The sequence below is a fragment of the Aspergillus thermomutatus genome (assembly GCF_002237265.1).
Source record: "Aspergillus thermomutatus strain HMR AF 39 chromosome Unknown NODE_111, whole genome shotgun sequence".
Lineage (NCBI taxonomy): Eukaryota > Fungi > Ascomycota > Eurotiomycetes > Eurotiales > Aspergillaceae > Aspergillus > Aspergillus thermomutatus.
The window spans coordinates 1-18,746 of NW_020798160.1; the positions used below are offsets into that span (position 1 = coordinate 1).

General features: G+C 53.7%; 9 protein-coding genes across 9 annotated transcripts; 5 read left to right on the forward strand and 4 right to left on the reverse strand.

Moving 5' to 3' along the window:
- Positions 1–348: 348 nt before the first annotated feature.
- On the forward strand, positions 349–2,084 carry CDV56_100111 (rRNA (cytosine-C5-)-methyltransferase RCM1; the record flags this gene model as incomplete). Its single annotated transcript, XM_026753730.1, has 2 exons — positions 349–549; positions 621–2,084. The coding sequence occupies 2 exons, from the start codon at positions 349–351 to the stop codon at positions 2,082–2,084; spliced, it is 1,665 nt and encodes a 554-aa protein (XP_026613898.1).
- A 71-nt stretch (positions 2,085–2,155) lies between these two features.
- On the reverse strand, positions 2,156–3,662 carry CDV56_100511 (uncharacterized protein; the record flags this gene model as incomplete). The annotated part of the gene is made up of 4 exons (XM_026754130.1): positions 2,156–3,174; positions 3,222–3,290; positions 3,345–3,470; positions 3,521–3,662. The coding sequence occupies 4 exons, from the start codon at positions 3,660–3,662 to the stop codon at positions 2,156–2,158; spliced, it is 1,356 nt and encodes a 451-aa protein (XP_026613899.1).
- A 1,737-nt stretch (positions 3,663–5,399) lies between these two features.
- CDV56_101025 (uncharacterized protein) lies at positions 5,400–7,767 on the forward strand (the record flags this gene model as incomplete). The annotated part of the gene is made up of 3 exons (XM_026754644.1): positions 5,400–5,773; positions 5,827–6,938; positions 6,992–7,767. 3 exons carry the CDS (start codon positions 5,400–5,402, stop codon positions 7,765–7,767), a joined length of 2,262 nt encoding a protein of 753 aa, XP_026613900.1.
- A 192-nt stretch (positions 7,768–7,959) lies between these two features.
- Positions 7,960–8,669, reverse strand: CDV56_101412 (glutathione S-transferase family protein; the record flags this gene model as incomplete). Its single annotated transcript, XM_026755031.1, has 2 exons — positions 7,960–8,571; positions 8,619–8,669. The coding sequence occupies 2 exons, from the start codon at positions 8,667–8,669 to the stop codon at positions 7,960–7,962; spliced, it is 663 nt and encodes a 220-aa protein (XP_026613901.1).
- Positions 8,670–9,338: 669 nt separating this feature from the next.
- Positions 9,339–9,935, forward strand: CDV56_101617 (F-box domain protein; the record flags this gene model as incomplete). The annotated part of the gene is made up of 1 exon (XM_026755236.1): positions 9,339–9,935. One exon carries the CDS (start codon positions 9,339–9,341, stop codon positions 9,933–9,935), a length of 597 nt encoding a protein of 198 aa, XP_026613902.1.
- A 58-nt stretch (positions 9,936–9,993) lies between these two features.
- Positions 9,994–11,293, reverse strand: CDV56_101701 (putative voltage-gated K+ channel beta subunit (KCNAB); the record flags this gene model as incomplete). Its single annotated transcript, XM_026755320.1, has 6 exons — positions 9,994–10,218; positions 10,279–10,821; positions 10,872–10,959; positions 11,004–11,070; positions 11,123–11,145; positions 11,199–11,293. The coding sequence occupies 6 exons, from the start codon at positions 11,291–11,293 to the stop codon at positions 9,994–9,996; spliced, it is 1,041 nt and encodes a 346-aa protein (XP_026613903.1).
- Positions 11,294–12,340: 1,047 nt separating this feature from the next.
- CDV56_102020 (Zn(II)2Cys6 transcription factor) lies at positions 12,341–14,430 on the forward strand (the record flags this gene model as incomplete). The annotated part of the gene is made up of 5 exons (XM_026755639.1): positions 12,341–12,606; positions 12,664–13,155; positions 13,208–13,404; positions 13,452–13,645; positions 13,729–14,430. The coding sequence occupies 5 exons, from the start codon at positions 12,341–12,343 to the stop codon at positions 14,428–14,430; spliced, it is 1,851 nt and encodes a 616-aa protein (XP_026613904.1).
- A 95-nt stretch (positions 14,431–14,525) lies between these two features.
- On the reverse strand, positions 14,526–16,466 carry CDV56_102321 (putative MFS transporter; the record flags this gene model as incomplete). Its single annotated transcript, XM_026755940.1, has 7 exons — positions 14,526–14,764; positions 14,810–15,335; positions 15,384–15,479; positions 15,533–15,658; positions 15,736–16,020; positions 16,072–16,167; positions 16,275–16,466. 7 exons carry the CDS (start codon positions 16,464–16,466, stop codon positions 14,526–14,528), a joined length of 1,560 nt encoding a protein of 519 aa, XP_026613905.1.
- A 969-nt stretch (positions 16,467–17,435) lies between these two features.
- CDV56_102692 (TauD/TfdA dioxygenase family protein) lies at positions 17,436–18,677 on the forward strand (the record flags this gene model as incomplete). The annotated part of the gene is made up of 5 exons (XM_026756311.1): positions 17,436–17,643; positions 17,692–17,786; positions 17,837–18,278; positions 18,327–18,430; positions 18,477–18,677. The coding sequence occupies 5 exons, from the start codon at positions 17,436–17,438 to the stop codon at positions 18,675–18,677; spliced, it is 1,050 nt and encodes a 349-aa protein (XP_026613906.1).
- Between the last annotated feature and the right edge of the window lie 69 nt (positions 18,678–18,746).

Here is an 18,746-nt window from a genome sequence, read left to right on the forward strand (position 1 = left end):
GGCCTGGAGGGGGTTGGAGGGCGACTGTGAAGGAGTCTGTGTCTGGGGGGGTCATTTTGGTTTGCGGTTGAGGTGTTGGTGTCGCGTCGGAGGTGGGGAGCAGTAATGAGAGATTCAGGGCTGTCACTGTTGATCCGTCGAGGAATTGACCATCATGAATTGAATGAATGTATTCGTAAATGATTGATGCTCTCTGTATGGAGAGCGAAGAGAGGATAAGCCTTATCAGTCTATCAGCTGCAACTGGTGCAAACAACACAAAGAGTGCAAACATGGCTGGATTTTCCATTCGGCATATCCCTCTCGGTGAAGTCCTACCAGAAAATATACCACATCAGAGCTACCTAGATGTCTCTCTATTACGACGCGGTCTCGGTCCTGACTGCCCCCGCATCAACAGGCGGCTCCTTCAAATCGCGCATCTACAGCTCGCGGAACCTCAAATCCTCCCCGGCGCAAATCTACGCGCTGGTCATCGAGGCCTCGAAATGGGATATCCTCCTCAAAGAGGTCATTGAGGCCGCGGGGCTCCTCAAACAAGAGCCCAAGGTAGCTACAGCCAACTTTTTTCTATCATTGTAGATATTCCTGCTGACTGACCAAGACCTGTGGTTGACCAGCTCACCCCGTTACTTGCCCTGCTCCTCGTCCACGACCATCTCCTCGCCAAGAACGGCATCGCCGCGAACGCAAACCATCCGCTCCGCCAGGCGGTCGAGAGACACAAGACGCGACTGAAGGGGGAATTCATCAAGGCGCGCGTGCGCCGCGGATGCGCCTCGATCCCCGATCTGAAGGCCGCCGTGCTGCGCGAGAAACAGGCCGCGCAGGGTCTGCTCGGGGGTTGTTCGACGGCGGTGTATCCGCGCTGGGTGCGGATCAACAACGTCCGCACGACGATGGAGGAGCAGCTCCAGTCGACGTTCAAGGCGTATACGAGGGTCACCTCGCTCGCGCAGCTAGGGGATAAAGACGAGGCGAAGCTGTACGTTGACCCTCACGTGCCGGATCTGGTGGCCGTCGCGCCCGGCGTGGACTTCACCTCGTCCCCTGCGTACAAGAACGGGCAGATCATCCTGCAGGACAAGGCGTCGTGCTTCCCGGCGTATCTGTTGCTTGGGGAGAGCGAGGCGTGGTCCGGCGATCTGCTGGATGGCTGCGCGGCGCCGGGGAACAAGACGACGCACATGGCTTCTTTGCTTGCCAAGCATGCCGCCGGCAAGAACGCAACCCGCCGCATCTTCTCCATGGATGCTTCCAAGGTGCGGTCCAAGACATTGCAGAAAATGGTCACCGCCGCGGGCGCGGACAACATCGTCACCGTCCTCCCGGGCCAGGATTTCCTGGCGCTCGACCCCGCCGAGTCCCGCTTCGCAAACGTCACCGGCCTCCTCCTCGACCCCAGCTGCTCCGGCAGCGGGATCGTCGGCCGCGACGACGTCCCCAAACTCGCCCTCCCCGTGGCTGCATCCACGCAGACCGGCAAATCGCAGGGGAAGAAGCGCAAGCGCAGACATGACGACGAGGAGGAGACGCAGCCCGCGGACGCTGCAGCCGCCGCGTCAGCCACAGACGAAAACGAGTTCTCGAGCGCAACCCTCGACCCGGACCGTCTGACCAAACTCTCCAACCTGCAAGCGCGCATCGTCGAACATGCGCTCAGCTTCCCGGCCGCCACCCGCGTCACGTACAGTACGTGCTCCATCCACCTGATCGAGAACGAGGCGGTCGTTTCTCGTGTGCTGGCCTCGGACGTAGCGCGCTCTCGCGGCTGGAGGATCATGCGCCGGGAGGAGCAGCCCGACGGCATGAAGGTCTGGCCACACCGCGGTGTGAGGACGGAGAGCCGGTATGGTGATGCGGAGGGTGATGGGGGGGCTGCTGCTGCTGTCGATTTATCTGATGAACAGCTGGAGGCTTGTTTGCGGTGTTGGGCTGGTGACGAGGAGGGCCTCGGTGGGTTTTTCGTCGCGGGGTTTGTGCGTGACGAAAGCCTTGCTGCTAGGGAAGCGCAAGTGTCTCCGCGTATGGACGGGGATAAGGGAGGCAGTGATGAGGACGAGTGGGAGGGCTTCTCTGATTAGCATTCTCCTGTGATTACATCTAGGAGTAGGTTACTAAAAAATGTATATAGCATTGATTAAGTGAACAAGCGTCAAGAACCCAAGAACCCTCTGGAGCGATTCCTCATCCTCTCCTCGGTGTAGACATCCAACTTGACCGCTATCAAAACCAACTCTGCGCTCGCTGCGGGACCAGAGTCAACCACTAAACGCCACTGTCCGTTCCTCACTACCAGACACCCAGACTCTAGCTCCTCCTCCACTCGCTTGCGTTTCGCAGGTGGCCGCTCCGAGGATTCCGCAGTCCCTCCTGGAAAATCCAGGTAATCGACTGCCTGCCCGTTGAGGATCAGCTCGGTCTCGGGCTCGAACCGGATCGAGAAACTGTCGCCGCCTGTGGATGGGTGTGCTGGCTCCCCAGTCCTGTATAAGGAGCCTCCGCCCTCAAGGTCCAGTTTTTTGGCAATCACCTGGGCCAAGCTCGCCATGCGCGCTTTCGCCAGGTTCAGGAACCCCGCGCGCATGGTGCGTGCGTTGAGAATCGTGCTTTCGTCGCCGATTTCCAGGATCAGGTCGTGCGGTGTCTCGTCCACGAAGGGGCGTGCGTACGTCACGCGGTCGCGGGTTGGGGATCCGGTGTGCTTGGAGTTGTCGTCGCGTGCATGGCGGATTCCAGAGGGCCGCACGTCGTCTAGGCGGATGACGATCTCCGACCGTTGCGGGATGGGATTGAAGCTGATGTGGTGCGGGATGAGTTTCTGTTCTAGTCCGCGCAGGTGGAAGTAGCGACAGTCCCGGAGGAGCTCGGCGCGGTGCTCCTCATTCCTGATCTGGAGGGGGTATCCGCGAAGGAGGTGGAGGAGCTGTGCGAATACGTCGCCTGAGCGGTGGGTAACGCGTGGAGGGACGATGGCGGGTGGGCGCAGCAGACCGTGACGGTCTAGGCCGGGGAAGATCTCGCTCGGGTTGGCGAAGAAGATGGCGAATCCGAGGGAGAAGAAATTGGGGGAGTCGCCGGGTCCGGAGAAGATGTCGCGGGAGATTTGGAAATGGCGTTCGCCGATTTGGATGAAGATTTGCGATTCGAATAGCTGGGAGATCAGTCGGGGTACTGCGTGGGTCAGTCTGTCGTTCAACAGATAGGAGGGGACTCCATACAGGTGTAGAATTGGGCGTCCGCAAACAGTTTGACAAACTGCGACTCATCCTTGGGTTCTACGTGATAGCCTGTTGACCCGTTAGATCCTCACCTCCGAACACGGGTCGGGCGTCTCATCCTACCCTGTAGATGTCTGGCAATCTCTCGAAACGTTTCTGGATCCCGGTCAATGTACAGCGTCCGGATATTCGCGTTCTCTCCGTTCTGGCGCAGTTGTTCTTCGAAGAACTGGGAGAAATAGGACGGGGCTCCAGGACGTTTAGCAGGAGGTATCACAGGCGCGAGCACTTCAACTGACCGTCGGAGGCGATCGAGGCCCCGGAAAGACGAAAGAGCTCGGTTCCAATCTGGATCGAAAAGACCTTTTCGGGGGGCAGCGTGGACTTGGCCCTTTTAGTAGGGGAAGAACCTCGTTGCGAACCGGAGTCGTTGCTGGCCATGTTTATTTGCCCTTCTCCTTGTTGGGTCAGCTGTATCTCCTCCCCAGTACTCATTGACGGCTCGGACGATTGAGGTCGCAGTACTCGGTCTAGGGAATAGGTGTGGTCGGCCAACCTTGCGCGTCGTTTAACTGACAGTCAGAGTTGTCTCAGGCTAGATCAAGGGCCGTCATGCGACGTTCAGAAAGACAGCAGTGACACCTGAGTTGTGCATTGGTGTTAGTGGCCGAAGCTGGAGGCAATGTGGGTGTGTTCAACTTACGCCTGAAACATTGGCAGGAATAAAGGATGGAGCAGCAATTAATCAATTCAATTCAATTCAATTCAATCGTGGATACAGCTATTCGGTGCACATGGACGGAGGAGCATCTGCTTGACTGAAGAGGTGACAAGTGGTGAGCGATGATGGGCGCTTGAGATAAGGCGCGCGACCGCAAACCGGGGCGTGACTCGTGGGATTTGCCAGACTTGGAGCATCTCCATGCATGACCATTCTTTCAATCAGAGGTGCAGCATACTTCAATTAATCATGTCAAAGGCTTATTATGCTTCACTCTATACAATCACTAGGAGATGGGGAGACCTTTTTTTCCCGGTGACAGATACTCCATGTGTACAGAATGTGAACAAAAGTGCATCAGCAACAACCACTTGACTAAATGGCATAGCAGGCATGACAGCATTCCTGACAATAACAGTATTCTGTATCAGTCGACAAACTGCCTTCTTGCGATATCAATTGACAGCAAAGACCATGATTCTCTTGTCGTTGGAGGTGGGAAAGACGACGACGAAACCACGAAACCATTTCTGGAGCTTTGAGAGCATCAACACAGCAATCTATCTGGAAATCGGGGAATCAATGGTGTCCATATTGATCAATTGTCCCTCAATCCGAAGAAAATGGATGTCTCCCTCGAAAGTGTTCACATGTATCTACTCTGTAGATCCCGACGAGAATGAACGACAATGGATCTCGGCTCAATCAAGGTCGATCAATCCTCTTCCCCGCACAACTCCAGACTCATCACTCGACTGATTATGGGACCAACGGGAATGATAGGCCTTCTAGAGCGCTATGGCGTTAATTATGGCCATTCGCCTTCGACCTCCATCCCCAAGAACGGCTGATCCTCCCCTCAGACCACTCTTTTAACGACCCTCTGTGCTATTTAGACTCTCCGGGCCTCGACCCACCGCGTCCCAAGCTCAACATCATGGCCACTGCCTCGGTTTCTGGCCATACCGCTCCAGGTTTCTATGACTCCTTCCATCTTCAGTGAACCGTCGAAGCTGACCTGGTTTGAGACGGCGAACAGGACAATAAACCTTGACAGGTCACCGAATCATCCCACTGGAAATCGCCAATAACAATTCTAATAATTGGAAGGAAGGGTGGGAGCGGGCTTCGGGCTAGTTCGCAAGCATTACTCTTCTGGGCAGAGCAGTAGTTTGCCTAGGAAGGAGCAAGCTATATACGGATACTGGAGTATCTATACTGAGGCAGCCACCGCCCCTTTGCTGCAGGAGGAAAGCATCACCAGGACGTTGTTTATCATCACGCCGCTCCCCGCTGTCTTTCTTCGTGTTTCTGCTTCACATCAAAGTGCGGTCTATTCTTGACGGCCTTGATCCTCGTCTTGGTTGACCTCGATTACTCTCTTCAGGCTTATTTTACCTACGTATTCCTCGTTTCAAGGCCACTAGTTATTACTACTCTTCGGCCGCTCGTTCATCATGGCTGAGCAGGCTGTGACTACATACGTCCCCTTGGACGTACCTCTTCCACCGATTCCTGAAGGGCAAGCGTTCTCTGACTTGCAATGGAAAACGTTGTTGTCTCTGGCAGACACCGTGATTCCTTCCATTCGCTCTACATCACCTTCCAAGTCTCTCTCTACCAAGGTGGTGCCTGAATCAAAACTCAAGGATGCTGTCTCGACTCTGGCATCCCACATCCACGATCCGGACGCCACCAAGATTGCTGAACAGTATCTGGAAGAGAATGTGTCCGCCAATCCCCAGTTCGTGGAGGGGCTGCGGCGACTTTTCGCGGAGTATATCCACGAAGAAGGGAAAACCGGCATCAGTCTTATCCTAAATGCTCTCAAGTATGTCGCCTCACCGTCGTTACTTTGTCGACTAACCAAATAACAAAATCTAGCTCCAAAGCTGGTTCGCTCATTCTGACTGGCTCGACTACTCCCATTCAAGACCAACCGTTCGAAGTCCGCGAGAAGATGTTTCGTGGTTGGGAAACTTCCCGGATCAAGCCTCTTCGTGCCATCTATAGGGCGTTCACGGCTATTTTCAAGAAGACTTGGATCGCAGTGTCCCCCACGATCCGTTTAGTCGTTGGCTGCCCTCGGGTCCCCGTCCACGGCAAACCTGCGGATGGTTTCGAATACGAGTTCCTGCAATTTCCCCCTGGCAACCAGCCTGAAACCATCGACACCGATGTCGTGATCGTAGGTAGCGGTTGCGGTGGTAGTGTCGCTGCCAAAAACCTGGCCGAGGCTGGATACCGAGTCTTAGTCGTGGAGAAATCTTACCACTACCCATCCAAGTACTTCCCTATGGATTTCACAGAGGGCTTTGTCAGTATGTTCGAGGCCGGAGGAGCAACCATGAGTGACGACGGGTCGATGGCCGTCCTCGCTGGTTCCACATGGGGCGGAGGTGGCACTGTCAACTGGTCGGCTGCGCTGCAGACACAGGGCTACGTGCGCCGGGAATGGGCAAGCAATGGGCTGCCGTTTTTTGAATCGTACGAATACCAGCAATGCTTGGACCGTGTCTGCGATCGGATGGGTGTCAGTAGTGATCACACCGAGCATAACTATGGAAACCGTGTTCTCCTTGACGGGGCTCGGAAATTGGGATATGCAGCCAAGCCTGTCCCTCAGAACACTGGCGGAACGAGTCACTATTGCGGATACTGCACCATGGGCTGCCATTCCACTGGCAAAAAGGGCCCCACGGAGACTTTCTTGGCCGATGCTGCCAGGGCTGGTGCCACGTTCATTGAAGGTTTCCGCGCGGATAAGATTCTTTTCAAGATGACCAAGGGCGGACGGGTGGCGTCTGGAGTTCAGGGAACCTGGACCTCCAGGGACTCTTATCTGGGCACTGCCGGGCCGGACCGTACCAGCCGCAAGGTGATCATCAACGCTGCCAAAGTCATTGTCTCGTGTGGAACATTGCAAAGCCCGCTCTTACTGCTGCGTAGCGGGCTCAAGAACTCGCAAATCGGGCGTAACCTTTACCTCCATCCTGGTGAGTCCTGTATTGATCTGGTCCGCCCCCTAGGCTTTTGCTAACAACCATAGTTGTCCTGTCATGTGCTGTCTTTGACGAGGAAATACGTCCCTGGGAAGGTGCTGCCTTGACCACAGTGGTCAACGAGTTTGAAGATCTGGACAGCCAGGGTCACGGAGTCAAGATTGAGAACGTGGTCATGCTGCCTCCGGTCTATCTTCCGACGTTCCCATGGCGAGACGGATTGGATTACAAGCTCTGGGCGGCCAAGTTGCCCCGCATGACCGGCTTCATTGCTCTGACCAAGGAACGAGACGCGGGCCGAGTATACCCCGACCCTGCAGACGGCCGTGTCAGGATCGACTACACAGTGTCGGCCTATGACCGGAAGCACATCGTCGAAGCTCTGATTGCGACAGCGAAGATAGCATACATATCCGGGGCAAGGGAGTTCCATACCACGAACCGCGAAATGCCGCCATTCATCCGTCCTACGGAGGCATCGGATCCCAATGCGCCCGAGGGTGTCAACAACGCGGCACTTCAAGCGTGGATTGCTGACTTCCGGCGCAAGAACCCCGTCGATCCGGAACGCACCCTGTACGCCAGTGCTCATCAGATGGGTACCTGCCGCATGGGGGCGTCCCCCAGGACGAGCGTCGTCGGTCCGGACTGTCAAGTCTGGGGCACTCAGGGTCTGTACGTCATGGATGCGTCTGTCTTTCCCAGTGCTAGCGGTGTGAACCCGATGGTGACGAACATGGCGATTGCGGACTGGGCCAGCCGGAATGTTGTCCGGTCTCTGGAGAAGGAGAAGAATGGCAAGGGCCTGATGGCTCGTCTATGATGATTACCCTGTCTTCTAAGCATATCTGTACATCACTTTAGTTGAGTCCTGATGATATCCATAGCTGCTTAGTATTAGTGTTGACAATTCATTTTTTCTCATAATTCAGCGTTTATTGGACACTTCCTTCAATGAAAATCAATTCCTAGAATAGATGCTATCTGGTATCGTGCTATGCTCATGTATGACAATTCAAGCCTTGGGAGTTTCACGCTTCTCGACGAACTTCTTCTCATCAAAGGCCTGCTTGACGCCCTCGCTCTCGATGGTCTTCTCGTACCAAGAGACGACGAAGGGGTACTTCTGGCGCATCTCCTGATCAATGATCCTGGCAAAGCCCCAGTAGAGGGCAGCCGCGACGCTGATATCCGCCAGACTCAGCTTCTCCTCGGTCGCGACCCAGTTACGGCCTCTCAAGTGGCCCTCCATGTATGCCAATGCCTTCTCCAACTTCTCCAGGTTCTTCTTCTCGGTATTCTCGTCAAACGGCACGTACCCCAGCCGGGGCAGAATCAGCTGCAGCACAGGACCCTGGATCTCCCCATCGGCGAAGCAGATCCACTGGCGGATGGCCGCGCGCTCGGCGGGCGCGCCACCCAGCAACTGCGCCGCCGCGGGACCACTCTCGGCGACGTACTGCGCGATTGCGTCCGATTCAACGAGCTTGGTTCCGTCCGCGCCTTCGAAGGCGGGGACTTTGCCGAGGGGGAATTTGGCGAGGAACTCGGGGGTGCGGTTGTCGGCGCCGATTTGGAAGGCGGGGTATGAGATGTCGAGGTTGTTGAGTTTTGCGGCGGAGAGGATCTGGTTCATTAGTACCTACTACTAAGCATAGCTGGGGAGGTAGTTACCTTCATAACCCGGGGGTTGTTGGGGTAGGAGTAGATTGTTCCGAAAGACATCTTGAAGAGATGACTGGTTGGTGGGGATTTAGATGAGATGGTATTGAGAAGTTGAGGGGTTGGTTGATTTGTTAGGATGAGGTGTTGGTATGTTGGCCCAATGTTGTCAATTTGTAGTTCTGTGGAAGGTACAAGTATAACGGTTTCCTGGTATAAGTGCCTGCATTTCCAATGATGACAAATGGAGCATGGAGGGATGCTCGCTCTGACAAGTCAAGTGGGGTACTCCTTAGAATGAGATCGAATCATGGAATCGGCGTTGGGGATGTCTGACTGTCCTTAGAGAGCGTCATGATGGATATTGGGTTCTTTTCGTCTCGTGCAAGTTGACAGGAAGAAGTATGAAATGATGCTTTAGATGGTCTACCAGGGGTACTGGCAAATTGATATCTAAGCTCAAGAACAAGATGCTGGTGTCAGGGACCAAGCAATAATGTCCTATCGGAGATTGCAGGAGATGGACTAATGCATGGCGACATTGTGAAGAATTATGAGCAACCTTCAAGGTATCTTAAGGTCTTGAGCTTAGATCTGGATGTTAATTCTTTCTTTACCATGGATACAGCGATAATCTTATCCCATTGATTCGAAGAACCCCGCAATCTGATTCCATCAGTCTCCTGACCTCCTCATCTGGGTACATCAGAGCCATCATCTGTTTCAACAATTATGAACAATGTATATCACAACAATGAGACAATGAGGGATCATGCTCAGAATAACCTGGAGACAAAGACTACTTTCCTCTCTCTCCCTCCTGAACTCCACCTCCTCATCAGCTCTCACCTCCGGTTCCCCGACATCGTCTATTTTCGAATAACATGCGCGTATTTATACTCTCTCCTCCCACCCCTCACTCACTCGCAACTCCTTCTGGCTGAGACCACCGACTACGCATTATCCAAGGATATCTACGCATGCCGGTACTGCCTGCGTCTCCGTCCCGCATCTCGCTTCGCGGATCGGATGCGCCGACGGAGACGGAGCAAGTACGGTCGGGACGCGGAGAAGCGGTTTTGCGTGGAGTGCGGGTTGCAGCCGAGGGCGGGGACTGATGAAGAGGCGAGATATGGGCCTGGGGCGCAAATGCGGATCAATGGGGTTTTGTATGTGATTTGTATCACTTGTCGAAGGTTTGCGTTGGGGTATGGGGGTGGGATTGAATGTCAAGAGTGTGGTCTGGACAGGGAGAGGGTGCGGCAGCAGAAATTATTACAGATTAGGAGAGATTCTGGCATATACGGCGCGCTTGTGGATGAAGGCTGAACAAGGTCATTGCACATGGTTCGCGTTTTATTGGGTCTATCATCTATCACGCTATCGATCAGCCCTGTCGAGCGGGATCCTGCGCCGGCTTGTTGCCCAGGAACTCGTCGATCTGGGCCATCACTTCGGGAGTGAGCTTCGGTAGAAGCTTCAGGCTTTCGACATTGTCGACGATTTGCTCCGGTCGCGAGGCCCCGGTGATGACCGAGGACACGTTTTCGTTCTTCAGGCACCACGCCAGAGCCAGTTGCGACAGCTTGACGCCCAGCTTATCCGCCAACTCCTGCTTCGTGTTAGTGCAGCCCTACGGAATGCGAGTAGGAATACTTGCCTTCAGACCGACGATCTTCTTGATAGTCGCTGCCCATTCGTCATTGCCATAATTTTCACGGACGCTGTTGGCGAACCGGTCGTTGCTCTCGGCGAATCTCGAACCAGGGGGAGGCTGCGTCGTTGCATCGTTGTATTTCCCGCTCAAGAGACCCATCTTCAGGGGGGAGAAGGTGGTCAGACCGATCCCGCAGCGCGAGTACAGCCGCTGAAACTGCCCCTCGACCTTTTGTCTGTCCAACATGTTGTAAAGCGGCTGCTCGACGATGGGTGCGATGAGCCCTAGCGACCTGGCGATGCCGCAAGCCTCGGCGATCTCGTCGGCCGACCACTCGGATGTACCCCAGTAGAACGCCCACCCCTTCTCGATCACATAGTTGAATGCGCGCACCGTCTCCTCCATCGGCGTCAGACGGTCCGGTCGGTGGGCGTAGATGATGTCGACGTATTCGAGCTGCAGGCGTTCCAACGAGGCCCGGGTGCCTTCGATGATGTGTTTGCGCGATAGGCCGTGGTTGTTGATCAGGATTTCACCGTTCGCCATGCCCCAGTTTAGCTACATATCTGTCAGCCTGGGTTATTGATGATCGGCCCGGCAGGACGAACCTTTGTGCTGATGACCAGATCGCTTCGCTTCCACCCGAATTTCTTGATGGCTTGTCCCATGACGATCTCAGATTGCCCGTTTGCGTAGCTGCTTCATGAGCTTGGGCCATTATACAGGGCTGAAGGACATACCTTTCTGCCGTGTCGAAAAAGTTGACTCCGCAGTCGTATGCTTGTTTCATGCAGTTGAAGGTGATCTCTGAATAGTCATTAGCGCCACGTTTACAGTTCATAACTGCAGAGCAATCTACCGTTATCGACATGACCACCGAAACTGTCCAGAAGCATGTTAGAAAGCGCTGTATGCATCAAACCGGACCAACTCACGTCAACCACCCTCCCAATCCAATGACGGAGACATGCAGACCTGAGTTGCCTACTCGTCGGTAGAGCATGTCTTTGTTCTTGTTAGGCCACGCCATGACTGGATTATAGTCGATTGACTCCTGGAAGATTATTGTATGCTTCGAACTGATATGAAGCAAGAAGGGCACTCGAGCCAATTTATCTTCTTGACTCTAGCCTTCTATCGCAACTTGCAAGTTGCAAAATGGACTTTTAAGCGGATCGGGGACCTTAAACGGAAATTGGTCAACATATTGTACTTGTCGAAGTGGGATGACTCCAAGCTCATGTCATTTGCCGTGCAAGAAGAGCTCCATCTGCCTTTCTGCCAATATAGCCGGCACCAATCATGGCAGTAGTTGTTTGCAAGCGCGGGGCTTGTGCGGAGGCAGGGAGGGTTCTCGGAGTAATACTCGGAGGGTCCTTTTCATCTTGGGTTAGTCCGAAGTGATGGAACTATGGAACAATGTCCAAGGGGTTAAAAGGACTTGCGTTTTAGAATGAGATGATGACAGTGCTCTGGGTCTGTGTGAGGTTGAGTTATGAGCATGAAGAACCCGCACATTCAGAGAAGAGAGTAGCTGGTCTGAGGACTGAGGCATGAATAAATCAGGTGACCGGTTGGAATTGCTTCATCTCTCGTGTCTCGCGCTCCGAGATCCTTAGTCTTCGCTGTCTCAACTGTCGAGACCATAGTGGGCCCTGGCAATGGCGTGCCGCGTGGAGAAAGTAACGCAACATTGGGCTTGTAGAATGCGAGATCGCGAGTCGTTAATGACCAAGCTTTCTCCAATGCTGACTTCTCAAGAAACATGGTGAGGTTTTCCAGGAGACATTTCGACGACTTCAGCGAGAAACAATACTTTGTTACAGCTGGTCTTGCACTCTTCACAATATTCTACCAAGATTTTTAAGCGGACTCTGGGCTCATCTAGTGCTTGCAGCTTGGCTACCCCGCAGTTACAGGGGATCAGCGTGGTGCTCTCCTCATCTGGAATGCCTCAAGGCTTATGATCATCCAACGGTCAACATTCTCCCAAACAGTGGTCAATAGTGGTCCAAGATTTGCCCATCCGAACACGTACACAGGTCGATGCTCATGATGCTCTTGAGTGTCTACCAACATGCCGGCTTCACGATCAAGTGTGACCAAACGTGCCTGTGACGGGTGCAAGATTCGCAAGATTCGTTGTGGTGGCGGCCAGCCATGCCAGGCCTGCACCAATTCGCACATCAGATGCACCTACATTCGTGTTCAGCAGCCTCGAGGTCCGCAGCGTTTGCGCTCGACGACAAAGTATCTCATCGAGCAGACCCAGCGTGGGCTGGACGCTCAAAATGCCGGATGCGCCTCCCTGCCAGTCGGACAGGCTGGCCATCGAACAGAGAGGTGTGTATTGAAACATCCGGCTGTCACGTTTTTGGACCCGAATCTGACTGCAACCAGATTGCGAATACCGACTAACGTCCTTGCTCCCCCGCTCTACATATACCACATGCGCATGTATCCAGTTTGGCCCATCGTCACCGTCGAAAGCCTCATCTCGGTACTACAAGAAGATCCAGAACGAAGAGATCTGTCGACATACACCTTGGCGACAGCCGTCGCAGCAGCGACACTTGCTCAACTCAAGCTCGAAGATTTGAATACCGTCGACTCACCCACGGCAGACGCATTCGCAGCCGAGTGCCTACACGCCCGTGATTCGTGTGGATATAGATCAAAACCGAGCCTGGACAATATCCGGACATCGTTTTTCCTACATGTATACTATGAGAACCAACAATCTGGAGGAAGTGAGTCGTTGCTTTATTTGCGGGAAGCCATTACCATGGCGCAAATGATGCGCCTGCATGAAGAGGCCTCTTACATCGGACTCGGTCCTGAGGAACAACAACTCCGCCGTCGCGTTCTGTGGCTGCTTTTCGTGACGGAACGGTAATTCTCCTTCATCTCCGCATGATCCATGGCCTAATCTGACTATGTTCAGGGGTGTTTGTATTCTTCACAAACTTCCGGTGATCCTCAGAACTAATATCTCGACCCCTGGGCTTGACGTCAATGACGAGCCGCAAGTCTTGCCCGCGTTCCTAAAACTACTGAACCTATTCCGCCTGTTCGAAAAGTCCAAGATGTTCGATGTTATAGAATGGGAGACCGTCGGTGCTCATGACCTAAGCGGGACAGGTACGCCTGACGGCAGATTTCTCAAACTGCTACAGGACGGACTGCAGGACGGGTCGGCGCTGCTGGATCATACGTCGGACGTGCAGAAGGCAGATTTATGTGTCACCCGGCACTGGATGCGTCTGATCTTGTGGAAGAATCTGTCAAGAAACAGGACGACAAGCGCGCATTCACCGACGTCGCTTTTCTCGCCGTTATTTCCAGTAATGGTGGCGAAGGAGCTCTTGACCATAGTAACTCAGTTGCCAAGACCGGCGATTGAGGCCCATGGCCTGGGAATGGTATGGTTTGCCTCTTGACATGTGGCACCGCTAACGTATGTAGGAGTTGAAGCTGTACGAAATTGCCAGTTCGCTGGCGGATGCGGTTATGAATCTGGCAATGCTCCCGCGGCCTCCTATCTGGGACGTCGAAAGCCGTCCAAGTCAAATTCTGGCCCGCTTACATACCATTCTGTCGACATTTCGTGGTGGTGGGAACAAGCAGCTGGTTGAATTGCTGTATAAGAAGATGGCCGAGGCGCAATCGATAAGTGGACTCACATTGGGAGCATCGCTCAAAGCCCCGGCTGGCAAGCCGCAATTCCGGCAGTCACCGGAATCATCGACGTGTAGAAATGCAATGAGAGAGAATGCTTTCCTCGGCCAGTCGCCAGCCGAATCGAGTCAGGTGGTCATGACGGGTTGGTTCAGTTTTGGACCTCCTTACACATTGCAAGCAGGTGGAGACATTGCGCAGCCCGATTGTTTTGACGATTGCATCTTGCCCGACGATATGGTCTTGGGAATAGCTTCGGCATCTGACACTCCCGCCGATGCGTGGACAACGGAGTCCCAGGTCACCACCGAAGACATGGGGGAGATGGCATCACTCTTCACCTCTTTGCCATCATGGACGACTCCTCCTGGGGAGATTATCCTTGAAGATTGTCCAAAAGAAGACGTCCTCAATGATACATCGTTTGAAACTTTCTTACCCACCAATGAGGATATCACTATCTGGCACACACCGATAGTTGGAACTTGATACCAGGGCATCCCACGAGAAGCTGTTGAAAGAGCAGACCTTGTTTATTGCGCGTTGCTATATACCACTGACATTATACCTTATACAACGATCCATCAATATTTGAAACGGAAATCTAGACGTTTGTTACCCTCCTTCTCTCTCGCCTGCTGATCAGACTGGTACAAGACCTTCTCCTCGGCCGACATGGCGTTCCACTTCTTCTCCTTTTGCCGGTTGAGATAGCGCAGAAACTCACGCTGGGAGACAAAGACGACGAGGGAAAGCACGCAGATGGATATAAGCACCTTGTTGCCCCTGTAGTAGTACGGCGAGTCATCGGCACGATAGATTTCTGCCCTACATTAGCCTTGTTCTCGAGAAACGAACCGAGACTTACGGGACGAAATGACCGAGCCAACCTGGACAATCACGTTATACGTCGCCGCTGTGATGGCTCTCTTTTTGACATCGAAGGTGTTCTCCGAGATCCAGGATGAGACAATGGGGTGGAAGTAGGGATACCCGGAGATCATGGTCGTGATTGCGAATCGCGGCCAATTGTAACCGTGGGCCGGCAGGGCGAGCAACGCTGCCAGCAGCGGCAACGACCACAACTCACCGATGACGCAATGGAAGGTCCGCTCCTTGAAGAAATCACTGCTCTTGGACAGCGCAAGCATGAGGATGATCTGCAGCGCGGCCGAGGGGATGGAGAGCATGTTTGCGTCGAAGGTGGAGAAGCCGAGGCGTTTGAGGGTGAGCGAGAGGTACGCCTGCACGGGAGACTGGGGGATATACGCGACGAGGCCGATGAGGTACAACCCCCACATGGACTTGTCGCTCCAGGCGTTGAGGATGTCTGCGAGCGTGGCGCTGTCGTTGATGTGGGTGAGGCCTTTGGAGGGGTCGTCGCGTAGGAGGCGCTGTTTCGTCAGAACGAGGACAAGCAGGAGCAAGAGTGGAAGACATACATTGATCATGATGACTTCCTCGCGCTCGGTGTACCAGGAACGAGGGTAGAGGACGCTCTTGGTGTTGGTAGGAGAATGGGGGAGGTAGAAGAAGCTCTGTTTTCGTCAGTCGCAGCCGCAGCCATACAGCCGGGCATAGAGTGGCGTACCATCAACCCAATGGTAAAGGTCAGCAGTCCCTCGATAAGGAACAGCCAGAACCACCCGGAGTGGCCCCGGACACCTCGCATCTGTAGAATTCCCGCCGCCAGCAACGAGGAGATGATCCGTGCAACCTACATCATCACATCACATCAGCATCAGCATCATCAGCAGCGGTTTTCCAAGCTGGTTTCCAGAGAATATCACTCACATTAAGCGTGGACCAGAAAAACGACAACCGCACCGACAGCTCCCCCGTCTTGTAGAAATACGTCGCAAAGAGAATCGTCCCCGGGATGAACCCACCCTCACACGCGCCGATCAGCGCACGCGTCACGTAGAACGCAGCCCGGGAGGTCATCCATGCCTGCGTCCAGGACACCAGACTCCATGCCATCATCATGCAGGGCAGGACACGCTTGAACCCGAAGCGCTTGGTGAGGAGCTGGACGGGGAATTCGGCGGCGAGGAAGCAGACGAGTTGGATTGTTGTGCCCTGTCCTCATCAGCCGGTATTTTCTGCAGGGTTGATTCAAGAATTGAGTACATTATTATAATCGTTTGTCGACATGTTCAGGTCTTTCAGAAAGTTATCTGTCAATGCATTGGAGAGATTACCACGGTCGAGTTGGAGGCCGAAGAACTGTTGTAATTAATTAGTATTGTTGTTATCCCATGGGTAAAGTTGAAGGAAGGGGAGGCAACCATGAGACAAATCCAGCTCAGCAACATCATATCCGTCTTGAATACCACACTGCGCTCCTCTTTTGCGCTCCATGACGCCGTCGGGTCGAAGCGGTGGTATCCCTCATAGGACTCGTGGGGGGGCGTCACGCCTGCGAGCTGGGACTGGCCCACGGCGACAGAGAGCTTGGAGGAATGGGAGTCTTCATCTTTGGAAGATGAGGTTTTTGGGAGTTTGCCTTGTTCGATATCTTCCATTTTGAATATTTGCTAAGTGGTTTGCTGGGAATCGAGGCGATGTATGATCCTCGTGGTGTTGGCTGTATATATACTTCTGTAGGGTCATTGTGTCATTTGACAAGTATTTTGTATGGTTTAGTAGCTACAAGCTACTTCTACTAGCTTAACTGCTTGAATGCAGTCCTCTAAAAGCTAATTCTGAATTGATCATTATTCTATCCAAGTCACAAGTGTGGTGAAGCTAAAATGGCATAAAGAAGTCCTCCGAGCACATCATCGATAGGCTGGATGCTTACAACCAACCAACGGCCTGGAATGGAGCCACTTGGCACGATTGTCTTCAGGTTTTTGTTCTTAAATTGGCTTGTTCCTAATTTGATTATTCCAAAGACACGATCATACTTAGAGGTTGTTCGACAGCTGCCTTGCACTCTCTACTTCTGTCGTGTAGCTAGTAGCTAGAGAAACAGCGTGTCATTCCCCAGATTCTCCAGATTTCTACCCCCAAATGCGGCGTCGACTAACAGTACTCCGTATATTAGCAACCCAATAGCATTCTACAGAGAAAGAGCAAAAGCTATTTCATCCGCCTGCCACTAGTCGACCAATCTAATTCGCTAAGCAGCCAAAGTTAGGTACACACAAGGCGTGGTGGCACCGAGAATTTCGCCGATGCCCCGCCGATAACAGCGCCGTTGGATTCCTTTCTTCCACCTTGAATCATGGATGGATTGGAGCCCCTCTTCAGTGCGGGGAAAATAGAATCAAAAGACCGAGGTGAACAGTCTAGACGAGTAATTCGTGGATTTACACTCGGGATCGGTGGTCATGCATGGTCTGATACCGAGTCAGTGGAGGGATGGTGTCATTTTGGTGTTTGTTGGTATTGCCTATAGTAGATGATATATAGATTAAATTGTTCCCACGCGCTGGACACTTTTGTCGGCTCAACTGATCATCATCGTAGGGAAAAGAAGCAGCATTGAAATGCCCTCTGTCGCAGAGACCATCCGAGGAGGCCATGAACAGGCCCGGCCATCCATCTCCCGGCCGCTGGAGTACTCCGGCAGCCTGGACTCATTCTCTCATCTGGACTTGACGCCGGTCATAGGAAGAGAGTACACGGGCTTGCAAGTCGCCGAGATTCTCTCATCCCCAGAATGCGATCGGCTGATTCGCGATCTCGCAGTCACCAGTATGTACCCGGACATCTCCCGCACTTGACCAGACCTGACAGACGCAGTCTCCCAACGGGGCGTCGTCTTCCTCCGTGACCAAGATGTCACACCGCAGCAGATGCGCGAGTTCATGGAGAAACTGACCGCTCTCGCTGGATGCGTAAGCCCAGTTTCCCGTCCAGCGACGCCGCGCCGAGCTAACTAACTCAGCCCGAATCCTCCGGCCTGCATGTCCACCCCCTCACCGAAGAAGGCAGCGAGCTAGGCGACCAGATCAGCGTCATCAGCAGCGAGAAACAGAAGAAAGGAGGTGGCCTTACCCACCAACTCAGCGACACCAGCCGCTTCGCCTCCGTCGGCTGGCACTCGGACATCAGCTTCGAGCGCGTCCCCTCCGACTACGCCATGCTCAAGATTCACACCCTCCCGCCGACGGGCGGTGATACCCTCTGGGCGTCGGGGTACGAGGTGTACGACAGACTGTCGCCGGCGATGGCCACGTTCCTGGAGGGACTTACGGCGACGCACGATGCGAGTTTCTTCCACGATGAGGCGAGACGGTTGGGGAATCCGCTGCGGAAGGGGGTGCGAGGGTCGCCGTTAAACGTGGGCGAGGAGTTGCAGGCTGTGCATCCGGTTATTCGGACGAATCGTGCGTTTCCTCTTGTTTTTGTGAGTGTGCGATGGCTGACGTTGATAGCTGTGACTGGGTGGAAATCCGTGTATGTCAACAAGGGATTCACTAAGAGGATCAATGGGGTGACCAAGGACGAGTCGGATGTGCTGCTGCAGTATTTGTTCAATGTATGTTTATTCCGCATGGGTGCTCGAGGCAAACTGACGAAAGCAGCTGGTCACGCAAAACCACGACGCACAGGTGCGCTTCCGATGGAACAAGAATGACCTGGCCATCTGGGATAACCGGTCGACCTGGCACTGTGCCACGTACGACTATGCCGAAGCGCGTGCGGGAGACAGAGTGTGTAGTCTTGGGGAAGCGCCGTACCTGGACCTCCAGTCTAAGTCGAGGAAGGAGGCTTTGAAGAACTGATTTGATATACGTATGGTATGATTAATGCTTATGACTATGATTATTGGTATTGCCAATGTACATTGAATA